This window comes from Martes martes (genome assembly GCF_963455335.1).
Source record: "Martes martes genome assembly, chromosome: 5".
NCBI classification, from domain to species: Eukaryota; Metazoa; Chordata; class Mammalia; order Carnivora; family Mustelidae; genus Martes; species Martes martes.
Window position 1 is genome coordinate 135365563 of NC_137892.1, and position 27248 is coordinate 135392810.

At 34.9% G+C, this 27248-nt stretch overlaps 1 protein-coding gene across 1 annotated transcript in view; it reads left to right on the forward strand.

Annotated features, from left to right (window-relative positions):
• The window catches only part of RICTOR (RPTOR independent companion of MTOR complex 2), a 124944-nt gene that overhangs the window by 93767 nt on the left and 3929 nt on the right, over nucleotides 1-27248 (forward strand). The window contains exons 20-34 of the mRNA XM_080803916.1: nucleotides 93-228; nucleotides 624-823; nucleotides 1053-1179; nucleotides 1793-1957; nucleotides 2148-2224; nucleotides 2673-2751; nucleotides 8623-8732; nucleotides 9189-9276; nucleotides 10421-10513; nucleotides 10866-10972; nucleotides 11672-11901; nucleotides 13418-14426; nucleotides 17799-17976; nucleotides 18781-18865; nucleotides 19641-19874. Of these exons, the coding sequence (XP_080660042.1) occupies nucleotides 93-228; nucleotides 624-823; nucleotides 1053-1179; nucleotides 1793-1957; nucleotides 2148-2224; nucleotides 2673-2751; nucleotides 8623-8732; nucleotides 9189-9276; nucleotides 10421-10513; nucleotides 10866-10972; nucleotides 11672-11901; nucleotides 13418-14426; nucleotides 17799-17976; nucleotides 18781-18865; nucleotides 19641-19874 (2918 nt within the window). The remainder of the gene's footprint in view (nucleotides 1-92; nucleotides 229-623; nucleotides 824-1052; nucleotides 1180-1792; nucleotides 1958-2147; nucleotides 2225-2672; nucleotides 2752-8622; nucleotides 8733-9188; nucleotides 9277-10420; nucleotides 10514-10865; nucleotides 10973-11671; nucleotides 11902-13417; nucleotides 14427-17798; nucleotides 17977-18780; nucleotides 18866-19640; nucleotides 19875-27248) is intronic.

Sequence of the window (27248 nt, forward strand, 5' to 3'; positions counted from 1 at the left end):
AGACATATTCAAGACTTTATTATTATCCTAAGCTTTGTTAAGATTTTAAAGTAGTTTTGGTTTCTTTTTTGCTAATTTTATTTTGCTCTTAGGTTTGTACGAAGACTACTTTACTTTTATAAGCCCAGCAGTAAATTATATGCCAACCTGGATCTGGATTTTGCCAAGTCCAAGCAGCTCACAGTTGTGGGTTGCCAGTTTACAGAATTTCTTCTTGAGTCCGAAGAGGTAATAAGCATTTTGAATATTTTCCAGAGCAAATGTTTTTCACTAAATTTGCCCCCTCCCTTTTATTTCTGAGTATGTATAAGTTGTATTTAGAAACGTAAGGAGTGAGAGCTCAGACCTAGATTTGAATCCTGACTGTCACTAGCCAGTTATGTGACTGTAGACAACTTATGTGCTTTATGGAAGACCTGGTTTTCTCTTTGTAAAGTGGGAGATAATATCATCTTCATGCAGGATTGTGTTGAATGAAATTTAAAAGAACATAATTGGTGGTTGGTATCCGTTATTAGTAACTTCATCATTATCATTACATTTCTTGGATTTGATTAAAGTTAATTTTCTAATTATAGTCACTAAGTGCTTTTCCAATAATATCACAATGTATTTGCTTTTAGGATGGGCAAGGATACTTAGAAGATCTAGTAAAAGATATTGTTCAGTGGCTCAATGCTTCATCTGGAATGAAACCTGAAAGAAGTCTTCAAAATAATGGTTTATTGACTACCCTTAGTCAACACTACTTTTTATTTATTGGAACACTTTCTTGCCACCCTCATGGAGTCAAAATGCTGGAAAAATGCAGCGTATTTCAATGGTAGTTGTTTCAGTATATTCCTGAACTTTATCTTTAATGTAGTCAGAAGTGGCATGCTTCTTATTCCGTGTACATATATTTGGTAAATTCTGTTAAAATCCAAAAAAAATTTAGAGTTACCTTGATGCTTTGTTACTCTTTTTTACATGATATTTATCATTAAATGCTTTCATCTAGAAATGCTTGTTTATATTTTCATTCCCCTTCCCCCCCCTTTTTTTTTTTAAAGTCTCCTTAATCTCTGTTCCTTGAAAAACCAAGATCACTTACTGAAACTGACCGTTTCTAGCTTGGACTACAGCAGAGATGGATTGGCGAGAGTTATCCTTTCCAAAATCCTTACTGCAGCCACTGATGTGAGTATAACATTAACAAAACTGTATTTTTTATAGCTGTATTTTTTTATTTTACCTCATAAAATTTAGCCAAGCAAAATTAATTACTAATTCTAAGAATATGGTATGGGATTTGAGTTTACTTTAAAATAATAGTTCCTCCATGGGGCGCCTGCCTGGGTGGCTCAGTCAGTTAATCGACTGCCTTTGGCTCAGATCAGGATCCTAGGGTCCTGGGATCAAGCCCCATATCAGGTTCCCTGCTCAGTGCGGGGGTGGGGGGGGGAGCCTGCTTATCCCTTTGCCTCTGCCACTTCCTTCTGCCTGTGCTCTCCTGCTCTCTCTGTTAAATAAGTAAATAAAACCTCTTTAAATAATAATAAAAATAAAATAGTAGTTCCTCCAAGGAACCATATACAGTACCCATTTCTTTCTATAAAGGGGAAGAAGCAGCTAGATTGAAGCAAATATTTTATTTACCTAGTGCTAAGAAAATATATCAGGGGCTAGACCCTCAATTCCAGTTTTTCTGCTGTTTTCAAATAGCAAAACTGTCCCAAAACAGTTCCAAATAGACTGTCCATGAAGTTTGGATTTTGTTTGTTTGTTTTTATATTTTCATTTATCTTTGTAGGCCTGCAGGCTGTATGCAACAAAACATTTAAGAGTATTATTGAGAGCTAATGTTGAATTCTTCAATAATTGGGGCATTGAATTACTAGTTACCCAGCTACATGATAAAAACAAAACGATTTCTTCTGAAGCTCTTGATATTCTTGATGAAGCATGTGAAGACAAGGTGAAGGTTTATTACTTTATAATAAAATACTTGGACATGATTTTTATTCAGTTATTTTAATAAACTTTATTAAAGTACTGAATTTTAATAGAAAATTATGTGAAATTATAATGTACTTAATGTAGGTGTTTTGGAAACAATTTACTATCATTTTGCAATTGTTAATTTGCCTGATAATTACTTTCTTTAGGCCAATCTTCATGCTCTTATTCAGATGAAGCCAGCTTTATCCCACCTTGGAGATAAGGGTTTGCTGCTTCTCCTGAGGTAAATGTTAAGTAAATTTTTCTTGTAGTTATGTTTTTTGTTGTGTTCTCTTTAGCAGTGTATTTTAAAGCTGGATTCAATCCAAACAGAAAACACTTTAAAGAGTTTAGTGTTAACTTCTGAAAGAGGTCTATTTTAGAATCTTAGATATCCTTTAATACTGAAACTCTGTCTTTTCATTGCTTTCCTTAATGTTTCTTTTACATTTCTATGTCTCCTTATGATTTTCATGACATTTTCTTCACTGTGGTTGAATTCATGTGTTTAGCAAGATTATGAAAATTTATTTATATTTGAATTTATAGTAAATAATAGTTGACCTTTTACTCTCAGGATGAAGCTATTCCTAAAGTCTTTTAGCTCTTTAAACATAGTATTGCTTAAGATATTTTTGCTCCTTAAACACTTGTGGTCAGGCTCTGTGTTAAACTGTTGTTTTAATTTACAGATTTCTTTCCATCCCAAAAGGATTTTCCTATCTGAATGAAAGGGGTTATGTAGCAAAACAATTGGAAAAGTGGCACAAGGTAATTTTCTGTTGAGTAAGCTTCAGTTTATATCTTAGGAAATAGATCTGTGAATTTAGAGGATTTTTTTTATATCAGTGTTTTGAAGCTTAAGAGGTCAAATATTTAAACATTCATATGGGAGGTTGGGGGAGCCAGGTGGTGGGTATTATGGAGGGCACGTATGGCATGGAGCACTGGGTGTGTTGCATAAACAATGAATTCTGTTACGCTGAAAAGAAATTAATAAAAAAACAAAACAAAAACAAAAAACAACAACAAAATTTAAACATTCATATGAAGTCATCTTAAATTCTGTGTAATTATTTGTGTTTATATTTATCCATTTTTAAAACCACCTTGTTTTATAGCAAACCTATTGATTTTGGGTCCATTCTATTGTAATTTTTCTTTCAGTTTAATTGCTACAATCTACTGGTTTAATTTTTTAACCCTATTTACTACCATTTCTTTTATTCTTGGGTCCCTTTTGATAGCCCTTTTAAGCTATAACTAAAACAATTTTCCTAAATAAAGGAAGATTATAAAATGATTCTACCAAGCAGATATAGTAATCTAATTAAACTTTATTTTAGGATGCTACTTGACATAAATCTGAGAATGTACTTCTTGTTATTAGTTAACTTCCTAGCTTTTCTTTAGTTGGTCATCATCGTGATTTTATTTTGTTCAAAGCATTCTTAATTGTCAAAACATCTTAGAAACCCATGGATAATCAATGCTAATGTAAATAATTTTAAGGTTTTTCATAATTTCAATCATTGTCTATATTGAACCATATTTCACAAGAAATTCTCATTTTTAAAAAATATTGTAACTGTAAAACTACGCAGAGTGTCTGGGTGGCTCAGTTGGTTAAGCATCTGCCTTCGGCTCAGGTCATTATCCCAGTGATCGAGCCCTAGGTCCGGTTCCCTGCTCAGTGGGGAGCCTGCTTCTCCCATTGCCTCTCCCCCTGCTTGTGCTTGCTTTCTCTCTCTCTCTCTTTCTGAAATAAATAAGTAAAATCTTTAAAAACAAAAACATGATTTAGGGATTAAGTCTTTCAATAATTAATGAATTGGAGAATTGAAATAAGATGTGATAGTTTTATTTCATAAATAGAAGTTATTTAAACAAATTACCATAGTAAAATTGGTCACCTTATTATACGATTTATAGTATTAGGAAATTGCTCAGCATATCTAGTATAGTACTTTCAGATAGTAGGTACAAAATATAACTACTGTAACAAAGGCATGTGCATGTAAGGAAACACAAAGGAAGGGTTAATGATTCTGCCCTAGGGATTAGAATTAGCAAAGCACATGTTGGGTGGGCTCAGGAAAGGATATGATATTTGAAATGGTCTTGAAGAGTAGGTAAATAAGTTGGATGAAGGGTATTCAAGGCCGAGGCTGCAGAATAATAAATCTGTATAGATTATTGGAACTTCAGACTTGTGAAGAAAGCTATATTCCACTGTAGCTGCGGTGAGGCTAAGTGAGGAGTGGCAAGATGAGGCTAGAATGGTAAGTTAGAACTAGATTATAGAAGGTCTTATAAACCACATTATGTCATTAATGTATTTCAATTTAATTGGAAGTGGGGGAATTATAGGTGTTTAAAGAGTAGTCATAATCAGAGCTGTGCTTTAGAAACATGACAGATTGCAGTGTAGGAGTGGATATTTGATTATCAAAGGTAAAGTCTAGGAATATTGAGACCAGTTAAGAAGAAAGATTTGATAAGAATGTGAACTTCAGTGGTGCTGAGATTGGATAGGCAGGGATACATATTCTGGACATCTTTGAACTAAGATGAACAGGATGTGTGGACAGATTGGATATAATGAATGAAGAGTCCATCTTGACTCTTCAGGTTTCTAATCTCCGTGACTGAGCATGCAGTGAACCACCATGAAGAGATTGCGATTATAGGGGTGCCTGGGTGGCTCAGTCGGTTAAGGATCTGCCTTTGGTTCAGGTCATGATCCCAGCATCCTGGAATTGAGCCCCAGGTCGTGCTCCCTGCTCAGTGGGAAGTCTGCTTCTCCCTTTCCTTTTGCCCCTCCCCCCCACTTGGTGTTCACTCATGTTCTATCTAAAATAAATAAATTTTTAAAAATCTTAAAAAGATTGTGATCACAAAAAATGGTATGCAGGTTGAGGATAATGAATTTTGAGTATGTTGAATTGTATTGCTCTGGGATGACCAAAGATGGTATCCAGAAAATATTTGGAATTGTGGATCTAGAACTCAGGTATGTGCTGGAAGATCGCAATTTGGGAGTCTTCAGCATATAGTACTAGTTGAAACCTGAAATGAGTGAGATCACCAGGGAAGATATAAAGAACAAAAAAAGAAAAAAGAAAAAAAGAAAGAAGGAGGGAAACAGACTGGAAATTGCTCCCTAAAGAACATTCTGGTTTAATGAGGGGAATAGAAGGACAAAGACACTGAGAAAATTGCCAAAGAGAATGGTGTCACTAAAGGACGCTTCAGGAAGGAGAGGCCAGTGATAGATATTTGATAAAGAGGTCAAATAAGATGAACAATAGAAAATAGCTGTTGAATTTGACAGTTTGGTCATTGGTGAATTTTGCTAGAGCGTTTTCAGTAGAAAGTTACAAACATGCTGAATCGCGGTTACAGTTAGTTAAGCAGTAAATGGAAGGTGTAAAAATAAAGACAACATAGTCCTCTCTCTTGAATTAATTAGAGAAAAGGAGAAAGGGAAAGAACTCACTGATTGCCTACCATTTCAAGTCTTATTTCATTTAATCTTCAGGACAGTCCTGTGAAATACATTGTTATTTCTATTTTGTGAATGAAAATTTGGAGGCTAAAAAGAGTAAACTTTATCCTAGAGGAGTAATTTATCCTAGGTCACAGAACTTAAAAATAGCAGAACAGGAATGCTTTTTGATTCCAAAGCCCATGTTCACTGTATTCGATTTCCTCCCAGTAGCTTATGGCATGCCAACATAGACTGAGACTGTCCCTGTTTCAAGGTAATAAAACATCCAGGCCAGTACAATATTAAAAACTCACTCATTCAATTTAAAACTTCACCCTAGCATCCAGACATAGACTTAGAAACACTACAGTGGAGGGACCATTCAGTTAATCTCATCACTCTTTGTGCTCCTTCTTCTCTCCATTTACTAGCTGTCTGCCAGTTTAGGGCCTCTTCAGCTTTAGAGCAGGAGGAGGAAGAAGGGGCATGGGGCTAAGAACAGACTGACTTATTTGGTACAATTTTTATCTGGGCTGTTTAGCTTTGAGTGTGGCAGATTTCAGATGTTAATTCTTCTACTCGAGCATTACTTTCAAGACCTCACCACTGTGCATCTCTCATTTTCAGTTCCCTTGACTAGGGCAGTCAAGAGCTCCTCTGCCTGCATACTTACATTGCCTCCTGGTAGGTAGAGGTCCCCCCCTCAGTTGGGATTTTCTTGCCCCTTCAGATTGCTCCTTTTGGGCAGAATTGTCAGGATGACCTGCATGAGAAACTCGGTATATTTCACAGCTATAAACCATACCCCTGACCTTTGGCTAGTATTTTCCAAATGAATGCCTTTGGTCAAAAGATTAACCACAGGAATGTAACTACTCCTGTGCAAAGCTCAGAATATCTGCCTTTTTTGCACTAAGATTTTCATTAAAAAAATTTTTTTAAAGTTTTTTAATTTATTCATTTGACAGCGAGAGATCACAAGTAGGTAGAGCAGCAGGCGGGCGGGGGGAGGGAAGCAGGCTCCCTGCTGAGCAGAGAGCCCTATGCAGTACTCAATCCCAGGACCCTGAGATCATGACCTGAGCCGAAGGCAGAGGCTTAACCCACTGAGCCACCCAGGTGCCCCTAAGATTTTCATATGTAGAGGAAAGTTTGGTAGTAGTGTGGTGGTAATGGTAGCGGTAGTAATAATTATGGTATGCTCATAGTATTAAAACCTCACATTACTATTACAAAGTAAATACAGAACCTAAAGGAAAAATAGAAAAAGTTCATTTTTAAAGGCTTCAAGTAGGGAATTAAGGTAACTCACCAAATTCAAGGTGTCTGAAATGGTTTTGAATGAAAAATGTTTCCCTGTGCGCTTATTCTGTCTTTTCTGAAGGTAATGTCTGTAAGTTTATTTTGTGTGCATTTAGAGATGTTCTATCCATCTATAAGTATATACTCTTTATTTAAAAATACGAATGTGTTCTATTTTCAAGAGTAGATAAGAATAAGTTTTTCATTTAGCAGTATATTTGAGGGATCTTTTCAGAGCTGTACATTTAAATCTAGCTTGTTCTTTTTAATGGCTGCGTCGTACATTGTATGAATGTACTAAGCTTTTATAACCACTCCTGTATTGACATTGTTTCCACTTTTTTTTGTTTTGTAAACCGTGTTTGCTGGATATTCTTCTGTATGCCTTTGCATGCTTATACATGTATTTCTATAGGATAAATTTCTAAAAGTGTAGTTGAGTCAAAAAGTATGTGAAGTAACATTTTTGATAGATACTGCCAAATTGCTTTCCAGAGAGGTTCTACCAATTCCTTCTGAGCAGTTTAAAGTAGAGATCTTTTAACATTTACCCTAAAGATACAAATGTAGTGATTTGAAGGGACACCCATACCCCAGTGTTTATAACAGCAATGTCCACAATAGCCAAACTATGGAAAAACCCCAGATGTCCCATTGGCAGCTGGGATGAAGAAGATGTGGTGTATGGGCACACACAGGAATATTACGCAGCCATCAAAAAACCGAAATCTTACCATTTGCAATGATGTGGATGGAATTAGAGGGTATTATAGTAAGCGAAATAAGTCAATCAGAGAGAGACAGTTATCATATGATCTCATATTAAGGAATAAAACAGGATCATAGGAGAAGAGAGGAAAAAAATAAAACAAGATGAAACCAGAGAGGGAGACAAACCATAAGAGACTTTTTTTTTTTTTTTTTTTTTTTTTTTTTTTTAATGGACAGAGAGAGTATAAAAGGGAACACAAGTAGGGGGAGTGGGAGAGGGAGAATCAGTCTTCCTGCTGAGCAGGGAGCCTGATGCAGGACTCAATCCCAGAACTCTGGGATCATGACCTGAGGCAAAGGCAGATGCTTAATGACTGAGCCACCCAGGCACCTCAAGAGACTCTTAATCATAGGAACCAAACTGAGGGTTGCTGAAGGGGTGGGATGGGTAACTGGGTGATAGACATTAAGAGGGTCATGTAATGAGCACTGGGTGTTATATAAGACTGATGAACCACAGGCCTGTACCTCTGAAACCAATAATATGTTATATGTTAACTAATTGAATTTAAATTAAAAAATAGTTTAAAAAAGGAAAAAATAAAGTAGAGATCTTTTGCAATAAAGATAGAAGTATGACTGATTTTCAATTTAAAGAATTTAAAAGTTTTTCAAGTTTTAGTTGGCAACATTTTTTACATTTGACTTGATTTAAATCAGTGGGGAAAGCGATACTAGTTTTTGCCAAAAGATGCTAAAATGATACAATTCATTTAATTTTCTTTTTAAGATTTCTAGTGAATATGCTTACGGTTTAATAATAAGAGGCCAGTTTTTGTTTGTATTTAATGGGGAAGGGATTTAAATAAGATGAAAAACAAAACTAGTAACTTACTTGTATGGACTCTAAAATACTAATTGAAAATGGGAATAAGAGTATAAGCAGAAAGCTTTTAGATATAATAGAACATTTGTATTCATAATACCGTGTTCTACCATTTTAAAAATGTCTTAAATTTCCTGTACAGGTGTTCATTTTTCTCATATTTATGCTTTTAAGATTTGGCGTGTACCTAACATGTTATAAATTTAGTGAATAATATGGTACTCTGTACAACTAAAACAATATTATCTTCCAGGAATATAATTCAAAATATGTTGACTTGATTGAAGAACAACTTAATGAAGCACTTACTACTTATCGAAAGCCAATTGATGGTGATAACTATGTTCGTCGGAGTAACCAAAGGTACAGTCTAGTTAATAGAATAATTTATTACTGGTCCTCTAATATAAAATTCAAACCCAGTTCCTAATAATTCTTTATTTTTTAAGAATTTCTGAGTACTTGGGAATTTTATTTCCTTCACTGACATAAGAAAAAAATCTTAAAGCATAGCATTGACTGCTCAAGAATTCCAGTCGCACTCATAACATGCTGAATACCCTTACTAATATAATTTATATATCTTCCATGCTCTTACTCTAGTCTGTTTTTCTTTTCTCAGCTCTCTTACCATTACTCATTACTTTGAGGCCAGCTAACCTGTTACTTTTCTAGAGAAATCCTCATGCTTTTCCACTTCATATTTTTATGTATGCCGAGAGATTATATCTTTATCTACTACTTTATTAGTAGTCCTTGTTTTAATTAGCATATTGTAAATGAGGCAATAGGTATATCAATCATCTTCATTTATACTAGATTACAGCGTCCTCATGTCTACCTGCCTGTACACCTCTATGGACAACTGGTACACCACAAAACAGGCTGTCATTTGTTGGAAGTACAGGTAAAAACACAGTTTACTTGTTTTAAATAGCTACAATCATAGAAAAAAACTTAATATTGCTAAAGTGTAGTACCTTTGCAAAAACTTCTCAAAAGCCTTAAAGTTAGCGGCATTAATAATGCTTTTAAAGCCTTCTATCTTATAACCGACTTCGGCATCCTGTGTTTGTAATCCTTAGATGTATCACTGGTTTGCATGCCTTTCCCTGACTTACCTGTCACCTTTTGCATAGCTAATACGTTACGTAGAGTAAGTGAGCCACTTAAAGTCTGAGTTCTGTCCTTTGTAGTTTGTTGGAAAGTTCATCTCTTTTGTAGAAACATACTGAAAAACTGAATTTCTTCATTGTTCTTGTGGGGAAGTTAAACTGAACCTGATACAGATTGAGTTATCTTTGGTGAGCAACAAACTGGAAATATTAATTGCTGTTTGTTTGTACCTCCCTATTCTCATATACTTTGTGGAATATAACAGGCTTTGTGTCAAGCAGTTATTCTTTGATTATATGCACACCAAATTTATGGCTGTTAATATGTCTTGGCAATTAAGTGTTTTCAATAAATGCAACTTTTTTCTTATTTTAGAAATAGATACAGAAGTATTTGCATGTGTGTCTTTTGAACAATAGTAATCTGGCAGTTTAGTTCATTTTTGTATCAGTGTTCATCCCAGGAACAAAAGTTTTACATAAATGTACTCTATAGTATCCATTTTTATATTAAGTCTATGAAGACTTTTGGAGCACATAACTTTACAGTATTTTTTTTAATTCACTAGTATTAGGTTCTATTTAAAAAACTGATAATTATGACTAACATTTTTATAATACTAGGTACCAAGTGCTTTGTTAAGGACTTCCTATGTAATGCTTAAGTCATTACACCATATGAAACAGATCTCTCTTTTAGAGATTGGAAATCAAGTCACGGGGGATTAACTCACTTGCTCAAAACCACATAGCTCATAAGTGCTCACTATAGAATATCAATTTAGAACCCCCGCATTAATGCTGCTTAAGAAAGTTTACATAAAATTATTTTAGAATTTTAAATACGTAAAAGTTACTAAATGCAAACCTTAAAAATTTGATTTTAAGCTGCTTTGAAAACATATTGTTACTCATGTGTTTTTTTTCTTTCTCCAGAATATTATTACTGAACTCTGTCACAATGTTCGTAGTCCAGATTTGGATAAATGGGAAGAAATTAAAAAACTGAAAGCATCTCTTTGGGCCTTGGTTTGTAATAAACTTCTATAAGATCTTCATCATTTTTACATTTTTAAAATTTTCCCATGAATAATAAATAAAAATCATTTTATTTAGAACTTGTTCTCAGATTAATATTGTAGGACCAAAATTGTTTCTGCCCATTTTAAATATTATTTTTAGACTGGAAAGTAGATGATTAAGCTATGTTTTCTTGCTAAGACAAATGAAGCATTAATTTCTCAAGTTCTGTAGTTAAGGTTTCTTTTCACAATTTTTTTCTCTCTCATAGATGGGGTTAAATTTCTTCTTAGCTTTCCAAATTTCTTGAAAGAGTTACTCTTATAAATATATTTGATATAAGTGATTTCTTTTCTTTCAGGGAAATATTGGCTCATCAAATTGGGGTCTCAATTTACTACAGGAAGAAAATGTGATTCCAGATATACTAAAACTTGCAAAGCAGTGTGAGGTTCTTTCAATCAGAGGGTATGTTATTTCACTCATAAATCTTTCTAGTGTATATATTCTTGTTCACAAGTAGCTGTGAGGGAAGAGTATTCTGTGATTCAGTGTAGTCCATTAGAACTATTAATTCACTGAAAATCCTAATGACACAAGATTTAAAAAGAAAAGGTTGAGGGGTGGGTTGTGCACCTGGCTGGCTCAGTCAGTAGAGCATGCGACTCTTGATTTTGAGGTCATGAGTTCGAGCCCCACATTGGGAGTAGAGTTTACTTAAAGAAAAAAAAAAAAAAAAAGATTTTTAAATGCACTGTTAACATCTTAAGGAGCTCCTTGTTTAATGTTACCATTTCATTTTTATCATTATAATTTTGAAGTTTAGTAACTGGCAGTGAAAGTATAGTGTATATGCAGTATTCCAATAGCCCTTATATTTCACATTTATCCCAGAAAAGTTTGTATATGCCATTTTCCTCTAAGATTGCATTGTGTTCTTTTAAATTACTTCTTTGTAATTACTGTGTATGTTAAGAAGATGTTCATGTTACTTACGGCTTCTAAGTTACTCCTAACTCATTTTAATACATTTTTCTACAAGCTAAGTAATTTTTAATGACTTTTAAAAAAAATTCAAATGTACATATAGCAAACTAATATTTTGGTTGCTTTAAGAAATCTCAGTTTGGAATTATAAACTGTCATTACTACATCTTTTACATATAGGACCTGTGTATATGTGCTTGGGCTCATAGCCAAAACCAAACAGGGCTGTGATATTCTGAAATGTCACAACTGGGATTCTGTAAGGCACAGTCGCAAACATCTGTGGCCAGTGGTTCCAGATGATGTAGAACAACTCTGTAATGAACTTTCATCTATCCCAAGCACCCTGAGTTTGAACTCAGAGTCAACCAGCTCTAGACATAATAGTGAAAGTGAATCAGCACCATCAAGTGAGTATTCTTGACAAGGTCATGTACAGTTAGCTGTAGTTGACATTTGTGTTTGTAATATCGTAATGTAAATGTATTTGTTACATTCCTAATGTATTTTTTCCTAAGATACTTTGGCAGTTATGGGGTCTTGGAAAATATGTTATCTCTTCACAACAGAGAGTGATAGCCAACAGACTACAATTGTTCTCTCCTTGCTTTTCTAAATAGCCTTTGGAAAAGCTTACTGACAGAGTTAAAAAATAAGCCATGTGCCAAAAGAACCATTCCCATTTTTGCTTATCATAAAATCTAAAAAGTGAATGTTTATTTGCTTACCTTTTTCATTTACATAATTTTTTACCCATTTTTCAGATAGAGATTGTTGAACCAGAATGTATTTGTTAAGATACTAAATTTACATATTCATTTTTGAGAGAAGAGCTAAATTTTTAAAACTAAATATTGAAACTCCTCAAAGATAGAGTATCAAAAAACTAAATAAAAAAACAGTTTGTGGTTTTAAGCCTTGTGCTAAATATTGTTAGTTGTACAAAATTTAAGACATAGTTCTTTTTAAAAAGATAGTGCAACAGTTTTCAAACCATATTTCATCAGACCTAAGATGCTTTCAATTGTAAGATGCCACCAGTATTTTATGTACCACTAAAAAAGAAGAAAAAAATATTGCCTATTAAACTAGGACATACCACTGATTACAAGATGCATTCTGATTTTAGAAATACTATCTGTGGAAAAATGTGTATCTTAGAATTGACAAAATCTGAAAATACATTATGCAAGTTTATCTGGGATTTTATTTTCTTTCTTTCAAAATAAATTTCAAGTAGTTTATAATTACTGAACAAAAAGTTAAAAATAAAAATAGGATAAAATATCATAGATGTCATTGGGCACCCAGATTGAGTCTTTTTTTTTTTTATTAGAGTTAGACACTGAACTTAGATGAGATCCTTAGTACCTAAAGGAAAATAAATAAGCCTAATTGATTTAAACATGAATTTAAAATGCTGTGACTTGGTTCATTATAAGTATATTTTAAGAGGAAAAATTCACTTCTTGTAAGATTAATATCTCCACTTATGATTTGAAAAATAAGCTAACAGGAATCTTTGCCAACTGAGTGAACATCCATGGTCAAATCTCCTTTTTCCTTTAATTTTATCCCGAATATTTGGAGGTTTTGGAAACTCCGTGCCATTAAAACAGCAAGCAAAAAACCACTTCATGTAAACTGTGCTGTAAGGAATCCTATAGTTTTTCTTGGGAAATAACAGGAGTTCCTCCTAAGGACATAATTTCACATTTTTATTTAAGTTCAAACACTTGGTCTCAAGAAGTTCTTTTTTTTTTTTTTTTTTAAATGTGGCTCCTCGGCAGTTTAACCCTTTATTTTTGAAAAACTTTTCCCCAGATGACTGTTTGACAAAGAATTATTGAAATATGTCACAAACAGTTGCCATGATTTTGTTTTGTCATTTTTGATGTGCTTGTATTAACAATCTTTTGATCATAGGTATGTTCATAATGGAGGATGACCGGTTTGGCAGCAGCTCTACCAGTACATTTTTTCTTGACATCAGTGAAGATACAGAACCAGCATTTTATGATCGACCTGGACCTATAAAGGATAAAAATTCATTCCCTTTCTTTGCTTCTAGTAAACTTGTGAAGAATCGTATCTTAAATTCACTTACTTTGCCTAATAAAAAACATCGCAGTAGCAGTGATCCGAAAGGAGGGAAACTGTCATCTGAAAATAAGACAAACAACAGGCGGATCAGAACGCTTACGGAGCCCAGTGTTGACTTTAATCATAGTGATGATTTCACACCCATATCCACAGTACAGAAAACATTACAATTAGAAACTTCATTTGTTGGGAATAAGCACATTGAAGACACTGGTAGTACTCCAAGTATTGGAGAGAATGACTTAAAATTCACCAAGAGCCTTGGTACAGAGAATCACAGAGAAAACACAAGCCGAGAGAGATTAGTTGTAGAAAGTTCAACAAGCTCACAAATGAAGATACGTAGCCAAAGTTTTAATACAGACACTACAACAAGTGGCATAAGTTCAATGAGTTCAAGTCCTTCACGAGAGACAGTAGGTGTTGATGCTACAACTGTGGACACAGACTGTGGAAGTATGAGTACTGTGGTAAGTACTAAAACTGTTAAGACAAGCCACTATTTGACGCCACAGTCTAACCATCTGTCTCTCTCCAAATCAAACTCAGTGTCCCTGGTGCCTCCAGGTTCTTCTCATACACTTCCTAGAAGAGCACAGTCCCTTAAAGCACCCTCAATTGCTACGATTAAAAGTCTAGCAGATTGTAACTTTAGTTACACGAGTTCTAGAGATGCCTTTGGCTACGCTACGCTGAAAAGATTACAGCAACAAAGAATGCATCCATCCTTATCTCATTCTGAAGCTTTGGCATCTCCAGCAAAAGATGTGCTATTTACTGATACCATCACCATGAAGGCCAACAGTTTTGAGTCCAGGTTAACACCAAGCAGGTGAGCAAATACACATTTAATGAACAATAATGGTTGCATTTTAACAGACTTAAATGGAAAGCATTAGTAAACAGGTTTTACATCTACATAAGCCTCAGAACTGACCAATTATAATTGCTTACTATGCTTACTATGGTAGGCTATAAGCTCCTAGTTACCCGATATGATTTGAAATGGATTCTTGCAGCTGCGAGGGGGGAAAAGAAATTCTTTTAGGCCCTAAAAATAAACATATATGGTTTGCAAGGACACACAAGTCACAAGCTTTTTTTTATTTCTCGCTTCTGCAAGGATCGATTTTAAAAAGAAGCATGTCGGGGGAATCAGGAGCTTAAGACCTACAATAACAAACAACTTTTTCAGGTAGGTCAATTTAAGGCTCCAAAAGTTGACCTTTATTATTACTATATTTTCTACCTACAAATTTTAGTAAAATTCTCAGTTTGTCTTAAGTAGCTGTGATTATTTAGTAGGAACCTAACAAACATTACATGAATGACTTGGCCCTCACAATTCAGCAAAAGCAGTTTGTCTACGCTCAAGAACTATTATTAGGGAATTTCTATGCCATGTCTAAAGACTGTGACCAAGTCGATCAAAATAAATAATTTGATTTTACCTTTAAAATATATGAAATGTAAAATTTGTTGCAAAGATTTCTGTACTATTGTTTTTGGGGTTTTTTTTTTTAAGATTTTATTTATTTATTTGACAGAGAGAGACATAGCGAGAGAGAGTGAACACAAGCAGGGAGGAGTAGGAGAGGGAGAAGCAGGCTTCCTGCTGAGCAGGGAGTCCGATGCGGGACTTGATCCCAGGACCCTGGCATCATGACCTGAGCCAAAGGCAGACGCTTAATGACTGAGCCCAGGCACCCCTGTTTTTTTTTTTGTTTTTCTTGGGCCAAATACTTAAAAAAATTTACTTCATTTTTGGTTATTAATTCCCATTTATTTAAATGGATTAGTATTTGTGAAATACCGAGAATAGTGCTTGACACACATTATCATCATCATCATTGGCATTATGGGTAGTTATTTCTTTATGTAACCCATTTGGGTTTTATAGAACCAAATTCTTAGTATTAATAGTAATAATAATATTATTAATATTTCAGTAATGCTAATGCACTTAGTAGAAGGGGTTCCTTTGTAGCAGATAATAAATTATACCGTTTGATAGAATTTTATAAATTATGAAATAATGTCTCATACAGAAACTCACTCATCTTTGACTCATCTTTGATGCACTGTTTAAATATTCTGAAGAATAGACCAGAAAAGACAGCTACCCCCCAGTCACTTACATCTTAACCAGTCCGGGTTCTTAGAATCTTATTTCCTGTATTCTCTGTTAGACCAGGAGAAAGTTATTTGGAAATTTTACTCCTGAATTAAAGATGAATAGATGTTTTAATTGGGAGGGGAAAAAATTAAAAATAAAAAACAGGACACAGGAACAGCTTGTACAGAGGCATGAGGGCATAGCAGAACTTAATGTTTATCAAATCTTTCATTTGTTTTTCAAATTGTATTTAGTACCTATTGTGTGTGTACCAGGTTCCATGGAGGAAAAAAGTTGTGTTGGTGTTAGTGTTTCTATTCCTACTTCTTACCTTTGGTTAGTTCACAGAAAATGAAAGTGATGGAAGCTAACTACAAATTTACTTTAAGATAACAGTTTGGAATCCAGGCAAAGAAGGACTATTGTTACTTTTTTTGTTTTCTTATAAAATTAAAAGGGTGGGCATGCAGATGCCTGTGGTATAATGGAGAGCCTGACACAGCAGTCTTAAAAATCATATCTCACTGAGCTATTTCCTTGGGACATGGTAGAACAAACACTGAAGTAGGAGGTCTTAATCCTAACTAATCCTGGCACTGAGTGAATGAACTTGAAACAACGTTTCATAAACGGTGCTGTAATGTCTCATCTGCCTAGACTTCAACAGCTTTGCAACACTTCATCAGCCCAGAACAAAACTAGGCAGACCTCAGTTGCTCACTATTATGAATCTGTGTGGGAAGGTTCATGAACTTTGAAATACCTATACCTTAGTTGCCTCATCTAATAGAATTTGGACTAGATCAGTGGTTTTAAGCTTTTCAAATACTGCTTTTTAACTAGAGAATCTCTTTCTTCACAAAAGCATTTCTGTGAAAACCCAGTTTGCAGAATAGATTAAAACGGAGCTAGTCAGTTGAAGTAGGGATTGGGAGGGCAAGTAATCCAATAATTGCTTCTTTCACCTTCAGTATTCCTTTAAAGAAAGAGTTCTGTGAAGTAAGAGAGGTTTAACAATATAATTTTAAAACCACTGACCCATTTTCTGAAATTTGTCAATTTCAGTTAGTGGTTTTTACTATGATAATTTTTTTTTAAGATTTTTTTTTTTTATTTGTCAGAGAGAGAGAGAGAAACACAAGCTGAGGGAGAAGCAGACTGCGCTGAGCAAAGAGCTCTCTGTGGGACCCTGGGATCTGACCTGAACTAAAGGCAGACACTTAACCGACTGAGCCACCCAGGCGTCCCCACTGTGATAATCTTAATAGTTACTATTTTGAAGGATTTCTTTTGTGTGCATTATTAAATAATTCCTTTTTAAATATCAGGCTACATTGTTACATTTTAAATGACTTGGGTTTCTCAGTGCCAATGTACATTAACTGGAGCCTTGTGTAGTGCCTTGTATATATGAAGCAAGTGCCTAGTCAATATTAGCATGTATGTTGCATGAATAAGAAATCTGTATCTTATGGAAATATCAGTACACCATATTTATTATGGAGTCACTAGCAAGGAGTACATTGAAGAAATATCAGTGCTTTAAATAAAAGTGCCTTGTAATATTTACAAATGATAACATAATTGCTGTTTTGTGTCTTTCTGCTGTTACATAAATCTTGTTCCTATAGCCATTAAAGTAATTACCACACAAAGGATGATAATTGTTCTTATTTTTCATTAAAATAATGTTAAATGGAGTTAATAGACATGCCCTTGGTTGTATGATAGCAAATTTACTAGTTTGAAATGATTGTGAAGATAGTGCTTGGATCATACCTGTGACTTCTGGGGTCATTTTTTTTTTTTAAATTCTAGATATTGAAAGTTATCTTAATTGCCCAGCTTTTCACTTTAACCTAGGAGGCCATCGTAGTTGTTTTTCATAACAGTCCCATTACGGATGGTCTTTTGTATATCATTTTATAACAGCTAAATGATTTCAAGTGTTTATATGCTCCTAACAAAAAAAGGTACCACTGTTCAGTACTTGGCTAGCTAAAAAGTTACAAAAATTATAATTTCTCTATATGATAAATACCACAAATCAAGAAACTAATGCAAATGGGTTTTTTTATGGTTTTATAGGTTCATGAAAGCTTTAAGTTATGCTTCATTAGATAAAGAAGATTTATTAAGTCCTATTAATCAAAATACCCTGCAGCGATCCTCCTCAGTGAGGTCCATGGTGTCCAGTGCAACATATGGTAGTTCCGATGACTATATTGGTCTTGCTCTTCCAGTAGACATCAATGATATATTCCAGGTATCATGAATTCTATATTCTTACTATTTCATATTGTATAACTGCTTACTAGAAATTACAATTTAAGTGATTACTATTTTGGGAGAAGATAATTATTTTTAAGGCAGTTTTGTTTAAAAACATTTTGTGATGCAAATTATTTCACATTTCTCAACTGTTCTGTACTTTTTTGAGGTATATACCATTTGGTGGTATACACCATTCCAAGTCCCCAGAACATTATACTTCCTTCTCTTCCCATAGTAAAACAGCATCTTGTTTGATTTCTTTACCAGTATATTCTCTATAGAAGTTTAGTGAATTCTTAATTTGCTTTTTAATCACATTTGATTTATCCTTGTGTTTTTGTCTTTTTTGTTTTTTGACATTGAACACAAAGTTGTGTAAGTTCGAGGTATACAGTATATGCCTTGTTTTTTGTTTTTTTTTTGTTTTTTAATCCATGAACCTGTTTATCCTACATAGGACAGCCACATGTGTCCAGTAATATAAGATTGTCCTAATCCCACGAGATACTCACAAATACCTACATGATACAGTACTAAAGAATCCACATTTGCTCAGGAGTCTAAAGACATTTTAGATAAATTTTAAAAGCAATTATTTTAATATTCATTTAAATTACTAAGAGTAGATGAAAACTTTAAGGATTATTTGTTATTTTATCAAGTTTTGGTAATTTAACCTTCTTTAGTGAATTTTTTGTTGTAAGTTCATGTGCTGTAGTAATTCTATTTAAATTGCATTTTGTTTAATTTTGCTAATATTCATAAAGTGAACTTCTTCATAATTGATGTGTTTTAGGTAAAGGATATTCCCTATTTTCAGACAAAAAACATACCTCCACACGATGATCGAGGTGCCAGAGTGTTTGCTCATGAGGCAGGAGGTAATGCATGGTTTTTGTTTTCATGAGACTCTTCTTTGTATTAAAAAGAAAATTCCTTTTAAAACAAAGTTGATGAAAAGATTTTTTCAGTAGGATGACATTAAAAATTCAGATATACTTACTTTGGGGTCAACTTAAAAATTATGCCAAAATAATTGTTTGAGTCAATTTAAAACTAAACCACAATATATTTTTGTGAGGGACTTAGCCGTTCTACCCAGCCTCTCAAGAAGACAAAAACTAGATCATTTGATTCTGTTTTTAAAAACTAATGCATGAAAAATTTGTGATTCTGATTCTCAAAGGTGTTTGGGGAAAGGAGAGAGAGAAAAATGTACTTAAATATTACATGATCTCTCTTTATAATGAACAATAAGATTATAATGAATATATGCATGTTAGCCATAGGTTTAAAGCTTCATAATCTTGATTTTTTTTAGTACTTCTTTAGACTCAGAATTATTACATTTCTTTATAGAATTACTGAGAATAATTGAAATTATGTCTTAATTGTATGATTTTAGTTTTCCATTTTGCATTTAAAATTTTATATTAAAGTAATATAAGCTTATCTGTTAACTTTATTTTCCTAATTTTAAGCAAATCACTCTTTTTTTCTCCCCAGTTAAAGTTAAGATTTTGAGTCGTAAAAAGAGTTCTGGTTTTCTTCACTTACATTCCTTCTTTAAAAATTCATGTAGTTTGAGACATCTTGAAAAGAGGTGTCATTGATACTATCTTTATCAGATTTTGTTTCATATTTACTTATGCACAGGTCTTCCATCTGGAACTGGAGGTCTTGTAAAAAACTCTTTTCACTTGCTACGACAGCAGATGAGTCTTACGGAAATAATGAATTCAATCCATTCAGATGCTTCTCTGTTTTTAGAAAGTACAGAAGACACTGGATTACAGGAGCATACCGATGATAACTGCCTTTATTGTGTCTGTATCGAAATTCTGGGTTTCCAGCCCAGTAATCAACTAAGTGCAATATGCAGTCATTCAGGTAAGTGATTATGTCCTTCTCTACCTAATTTGAATGTGCTCCAGTCACAAGCCATGTCCCACTTCTGTTGACCATCCCTCTTAATTCGGTTTTTACTACTTCAGCCTTAGTTCAGTCACTCAGCATTTCCCTATTGGAGGACTGGAGGTTAGTGTTTTGACTCCAGTTTTGGCCCCTTCCAATTCATTTTTCATACTATTCCCTGGGATTAGTATGTTGACAGTTCTTTACTGGCTATTCATGCCCACCATACAAGATCACAAGATTCTTTGTGTGATCTATTGTCTTTTTTTTTTCCCCATTGGACTATTATTTTTTTTTAACTTTTTTTTTTTTTTTTTTTTTTTTGACAGAGATCACAAGTAGGCAGAGAGGCAGACAGAGAGAGAGGGAAGCAGGCTCCCCGCTGAGCAGAGAGCCCGATGTGGGACTCGATCCCAGGACCCTGAGATCATGACTTGAGCCGAAGGCAGTGGCTTAACCCACTGAGCCACCCAGGCGCCCCCAGTTGGACTATTATTAATATAAAATGTTACGTTAGTTTCAGATGTACAGTATGATGATTCAGCAATTCTGTTTTTCTTCTCTTTAAATTATTTTTTAATTCCAGCATAATTAACATACAGTGTTATATTAGTTTCAGGTATATAGTATAGTGAGTCATTAATTCTGTATATTCATCAAGATAAATGTGTTCTTGATCCTCTTTATCTCTTTCACACATGGCCCTACCCACCTCTCTTCTGGCAGTCACCATTTTGTTTGCTGTGTTCTAGAGTCTCTCTTTTGTTTATTTGTGTTTCTTTTCTTTGTTTGCTTGTTTTATTAAATTCTACATATGAATGAAATCATAGGGTATTTGTCTTTTCTGATGACTTCAGTTAGCACTATTCTCTCTAGGTCCATCCATCCAGTGCTGTTGCAAATGGCAAAATATTCTTTTTTATAGCCAAGTAATACTCTATTGCATTTCTATATCACATCTTTAGCCAGTCACTATGAAAACTCACTTGGGTATTCCATATCTTGGCTATTGTAAATAATGCTGCAGTAAACATAGGAATGTATATATCTTTTCAAATTAGTGTTTTCGTTTTCTTTGGGTAAATTCCCAGTATAACTGGATCATGTGGTATTTCCGTTTTTAATCTTTTTTTCAGGAATTTCCATACTGTTCCCTACAGTGGCTGTACTGTAAAGGACATTCCCATCAGCACTGCATGAGGGTTCCTTTTTCTCCACATCCTCACCAGCAGTTGTTATTTTTTGTGTTTTGATTTTAGCCATTCTGAGAGATGTGAAATGGTATCTCGTGGTTTTGATTTGCATTTCCCTGATGATGAATGATGTTGAGCATCTTTTCATGTGTCTGTTGGCCATCTGTATGCCTTCTTTGTAAAAATGTACAGGTCCTCTGCTCATTTTTAATTGGATTATTTGGTTTTTTGGTTTTGACTTGTATAAGCTCTTTATATATTTTGGATTTTAAGCCATTATTGTATATGTCATTTGCAAATGTCTTCTCCCATTCAGTAGGTTAACTTACTGTTTTGTTGATGGTTTCCTTTGCTGTGCAAAGTCTTTTTATTTTAGTGTAGTCCCAATAATTTTTAAATTTTTGTTTCCCTTGCCTTAGGAGGCATATCTGGAGAAATGTTCCCATAGCTAATGTCAAAGAAATTAGTACCTGTTATTTTCTTTAAGGGTTCTATGGTTTCAGGTCTTACCTTAGGTCTTTAATTCATTTTGAATTTACTTTTGTGTATGGTGTGAAAGTGGTCCAGTTTCATTCTTTTGCATATAGCTGTCCAGTATTTCCAGCACCATCTGTGTTAAAGAAATTGTCTTAACCCCCTTGTACCATCTGGCCCCCTTGTATAATTTGTCTTAGGTTCATTGACCAAATAAGTGTGGGTTTATTTCAGGCCTCTCTCTGCTCTGTACCAGTGATCTATGAGTCTGTTTTTGTGCCAGTACCATACTGTTTTGATTACTTCAGCTTTGTACTATATCTTGAAATTTTCAGGATTACTTGGCTATTTGAGGTATTTCACCATTCCATATAAATTTTAGTATTAGTCTCGTTCTGTGAAAAATACTGTTGCTATTTTGATAGGATTGCATTAAATCTGAAGGTTGTTTTGGGGAGTATGGGTATGTTATCAGTAGTGGTTCTTCTAATCCATGAACGTAGATTATCTCTCCTTTTATTTGTGTCATCTTCAGTTTCTTTCATCAGTGTTTTAAAGTTTTCAGAATATAGGTCTTTTCCTCGTTGGTTAAGTTTTTCTCCAGATATTTTCTTATTTTTGGTACCATCATAAATGGAATTGTTTTCTTAATTTCTCTTTCTGCTGCCTCATTAGTGGTGTATAGGAATGCAACAGATTTCTTTGTATTTCATAATTCCGGGCATGAAAAATGTGTTTTCCTTGCTATTCCCTCTTCCCCTGGCCCCCATACAGAAACTAACATGCAGACAGTCCCTTTGGCTGGTCCACCTCATCCTGAATGTCAGTATTTTACACGTGAAGCTGTCCCTCACTCTCTAAGTCAGATGTTCACATTCCTTCCTCTTTAATCTCATTGTCCTTTGTACATGGATCTCTTATAATCATTATTGGTCATAATTTTTTTCCCTTCCACTCATTAAGTTCTTTCAGTGTATGGACTCTCATGTCTTTTTATTTTTATATTTCTAATACCTAGCTGCATACCACTTTGTAGTAGTATGTTTTTGGTGAGAGCAGACCCAGATTCAGCTGTCTTTTATGATACAACAAATGCAATATGTAGATCTTCCCCAACTCATGATGGAGTTACATCCCGATAAACCCATCCTAAGTTGAAAAAAATCATAAGTCAAAATGCATTTAAAAGTCAGGAAACAACAGATGTTGGTGAGGGTGCAGAGAAAGGGGAACCCTCTTACACTGTTGGTGGGAATGCAAGCTGGTGCAGCCACTCTGGAAAACAGCATGGAGGTTCCTCAAAAAGCTCAAAATAGAGCTACCTTATGACCTAGCAGTCGCACTACTGGGTATTTACCCTAAAGATAAAATGATCTGAAGGGGCATGTGCACCCAAATGTTTATAACAGCAGTGTCTACAATAGCCAAACTATTGTAGCCTAGTTCTAGTCCATCAACAGATGAATGGATAAAGAAGATGTGGTATATATACATAATGGAATACTATGCAGCCATCAATGCCATTTGCAATGATGTGGATGGAACTAGAGGGTATTATGCTGAGCAAAATAAGTCAATCAGAGAAAGACAGTTAACATGAACTCTCTGATATGAGGAATTTGAGAGGCAGGGCAAGGGGTTTGGGGGGTAGAGAAGGAAAAAATGAAACAAGATGGGATTGGGAGGGAGACAAACCATAAGAGACTCTTAATCTCACAAAATAAATGGGGTTGCTGGGGGGTAGGAGGGTAGGGAGAGAGTGGTTGGGTTATGGACATTAGGGAGGGTATGTGCTGTGAAATGTGTAAGCCTGGCGATTTACAGACCTGTACCCCTGGGGCAAATAATACATTATATGTTAATAAAAATAATTTAAAAATGCATTTAATATACCTAAGCTACCAAACATTATAGGTTAGTCTATCTTAAACCTGCTCAGAACATTTTCATTAGCCTATAGGTGGGTAAAATCATCAACACAAAGTTTATTTTATAAAGTGTTGACTCTCTCATGTAATTGATTAAATACTGTACTGAAAGTGAAAAACAGAATAGGTGTTTGGGAAAAGAATGGTTGTAGTGTATTGGCTGTTTACCCTCATGATCGTATGCCTGATTGGGAGCTGTGGCTCACTGTTGCTGTCCAGTGTCACAAGAGAGGATCGTACCACACATCACTATCCAGGAAAATTTCCAAATTCAAAATTTGAAGCAATAGAGTTTCTACTGAACGTGTATCATTTTTGCACCATTGTATAGTCCAACCATCATAAGTTGGGCAACATGTATATTAGCAACTTCCAACTAATAGGTGTTTGTATATGTGTTTAAAGTGTTTCCATGGGTACCTTTTCTTGGTGAGTATCACTTAGCCATGCTCAGAAAAACCTAGTGATATCAAAGTTCTCTGAGTCACTCTTCTAAATTTTTCCTTGGTGTTCTGATTAAGAGCTTTCCAGCTGATGGGTTATAGCATGCTGATGCATCACAGATAGGATATGGGTGTGCTGAGATCATTAATTCCCTCAATGTTTTCATGCCTCTGGGGCCTGGGTTTGGACAGACCCTTGGCCTAGGCATTTTACACTGTGAACAGCCCTGTCCAGAGCTCCAGAATGTTGTAATTATTGTCATTTCCTGCGAGTGAGAAGTTTGGGCAGTATTCTGATGTATTGCACACTGTAAAAAATAATGTGTTCTAAGTCATTTTGACTCCATCACTTATGATATTTTTAGTTTCTGCAAGTTCTGCTCCTTCATTTGTATACTTATTCATCAGCTACTTAGGAAGTACTTACTATGGACTTGACTTTACTGTTTTCTACTTATTTTATCAAATAAGAAATAGGGAAACCACCCCTCATGTACCTAGTCACAAGATAGCTAATTCTATTCTAATCCATTTGTGACCTGTCGTGGGGAGAGTGATCAGGCAGAGCATCATGAGGTTTGGGACTTGTGAAAGATGTGCTGCAGGCAGAAAGGCGCTCACCTTGGCAGCCATCAGAGCCTCTCAGCTGGTTGGCCAGTGATAAGAAGTGTTAGAGTAAGAAGCAGCAGGGGAAGAATAGCTCTGAATTGGGAAATGATTACAGTTTACTACTGATACCCATCTTAGAAGTGTGAAGGGAGGAAGGCCAAATGGTTAAAAATTTGCCAAACCTTCATTCATTCATTCATGCCCTCAACATAATATTTATTATGCTACTACCACGGGTCAGGCATTAAACTAGATGCCAAAGAAACATTTGTGAGAGAGAAAAATAACAAAACACATAAACACTGTTCTTGCACTCTTTGAGCATTCAGTGGGGAAAGAAATGGGTGAATGGGTTGATTGATCACTTGATCGATCGATTATGTGAATATAATATGTGAATCGAATATGTGAATATAGTACTGCATTTGTAACAAGTGCCATCAAGAATAGGTACATGGTATCAGCAAAGGAATATAACCAAGTAGGCAGATCAAAAAAGAGACTTCTGAAGAAGTTACTATTGAGCTATGATCTAAAGAATGAACAAAAGCTAAAAAAGGTGAAGATGAAATACAGAAAATTTAAAGACAGAGTGAACAGCCTAAGCAATGGTCTTCTCTCATGAGAGCATGCATGGAGAGTAGTAGGGACCGAAAAGACATCTGTGTGAGTAGAACCCAGACAGTAAGAGGGAAGGAGGTATCTGATCAGCCTAGAGAGATGGGCAGAGAGCAGGTCCTGCAGAACTCTTGCTACCTAAAGTATGGCCAGCATGCCAGCAGCATAAGCATCACCTGAGAGCTTGTCAGAAATGCAGAATCTCAAACTCCACGCTATGCACAGAATCAGAATCTGCACTTCCACGAGACTCCCAGGTTGTTCACGTGCGTAATAAAGTTTGAGAAGCATTCCTGTATGCCATATTGAGGATTTTGTGTATCAGGAAGAAGACTTCCATATTGTCCATGGCAGATGACTAAAAAATAATCCCTGTGCTATTTAATGATCATTTTAAAGGAACATCTAGACTTGAACATAAGACATTTCTTTGTCTAAAACTTCTGGTCTGATGGTAATGATTCAAAAATATAAAGCTCAGAGGAAAGGCTATTGGAATAAGATAGATATCTGGTAACATTTTATTCTGCATCTGCCACCTTCACAGATTTTTATGCATTGTATGGTTCTAGTGTGCTTAGAGGAATTTTTTTTTTTTTTTTTTCTTAATGAGAATGCTTGACATGTTCAGAGATAGGACCTGATTCTAACAGGTTAGAAATGCTAGGGGTCATCATAGGTTAAAGGTGAGGCTGAAACAGTTTATAACTTTCCAGAAACATGTTGACTGATTGAATGAACTTTCTTATTGTTCCTTGTGCTGAAAAACTTTGTCATTATAGTCCCTGGGTAGCTTATCTACTGATTCTAAAATAATATATTCATCTCTTATTTGGTTATTCAGCATTACTGTTTTTTATTTATTTTTTTTAAAAAGATTTTATTTATCTATTTGACAGAGATCACACAAGTAGAGAGGCAGGCAGAGAGAGAGGAGGGGAAGCAGGCTCCCTGCTGAGCAGAGAGCCCGATGTGGGGGCTTAATCCCAGGACCCTGGGATCATGACCCAAGCCGAAGGCAGAGGCTTTAACCCACTGAGCTACGCAGGTGCCCCCATTACTGTTTTATGAATACATCTTCAGTTCTCAGATTTGGGGCATAAATTTTATTTTTTAAATCAATGAATGATTAAATATCATGTATTACTTTTAAGTGCCTGAAAGGCACATGATTTCCTTAATAACCAAAATTTTAAAACTATGCTAAATTTATAGATCATCTTTTCCAAGGAACCAAAGCATTTTCTACTTGGTATTTTATAAATTGTCATCTTAGGAAGCGTTTAGAGGTGAGGTGAAAGGGTCGTATCTCTTCTATGGAAAACAACATTGGGAGAGATTGACATTGGTTTGGTTTCCTGGGTTTTAAAAATAGAGCTTTTTTGTTCTCTACTGTGACAACATGCTATAGTAGAAGGAGTACTGGACCATCTGTCAAGAGCTCTTACCTTCTGGCTGAGTTGTATCTCCTCTCTCTGAATCTTTCTTCTTTGATGAGATGAAAACTTCAATTAATTTCCAGTATTTCTTATAGTACCAAGGTTGTATGATTTTATAGGTTGCCCAGTGTTACTCTCTACAAGAATAGCCAAAGACTTCCTGATGATGTACATTTGCTCTAATCATTGTAAGTGCTCAGGAGAATTTTAAATCAAAAAAGTTATTTTCACTTTAGCAATACTGAGGTGTTTGGTTGACTTCAAAATCCCATCTAGGAGTACCTTAGCAATGCATGGGTAGTGTAGTAAATTTAATTCTAAGGAATGAACTGATAAGCTCAGGGAAGTCTAATTCTTATATTGGTAATTATTAAATGGGAAGAAAAGCAAGTCACAGAATAAGAAATACAACATAATCCCACTTACATACCCAAAGAACTAGAAAAACAAAGTTAAAGTAGCAACAGATCTTCAAAGATATAGATGTTGGGGGTGCCTGGGTGGCTCATTGGTTAAATGTCTACCTTCAGCTCAGTTCATGATTTCAGAGTCCTGGGATCAAGCCCTACATCAGGCTCTCTGCTCATCAGGGAGTCAGCCTTTCTCTTTCTCTCTCCTTCTGTGTTCTCTCTGTCGCAAATAAATA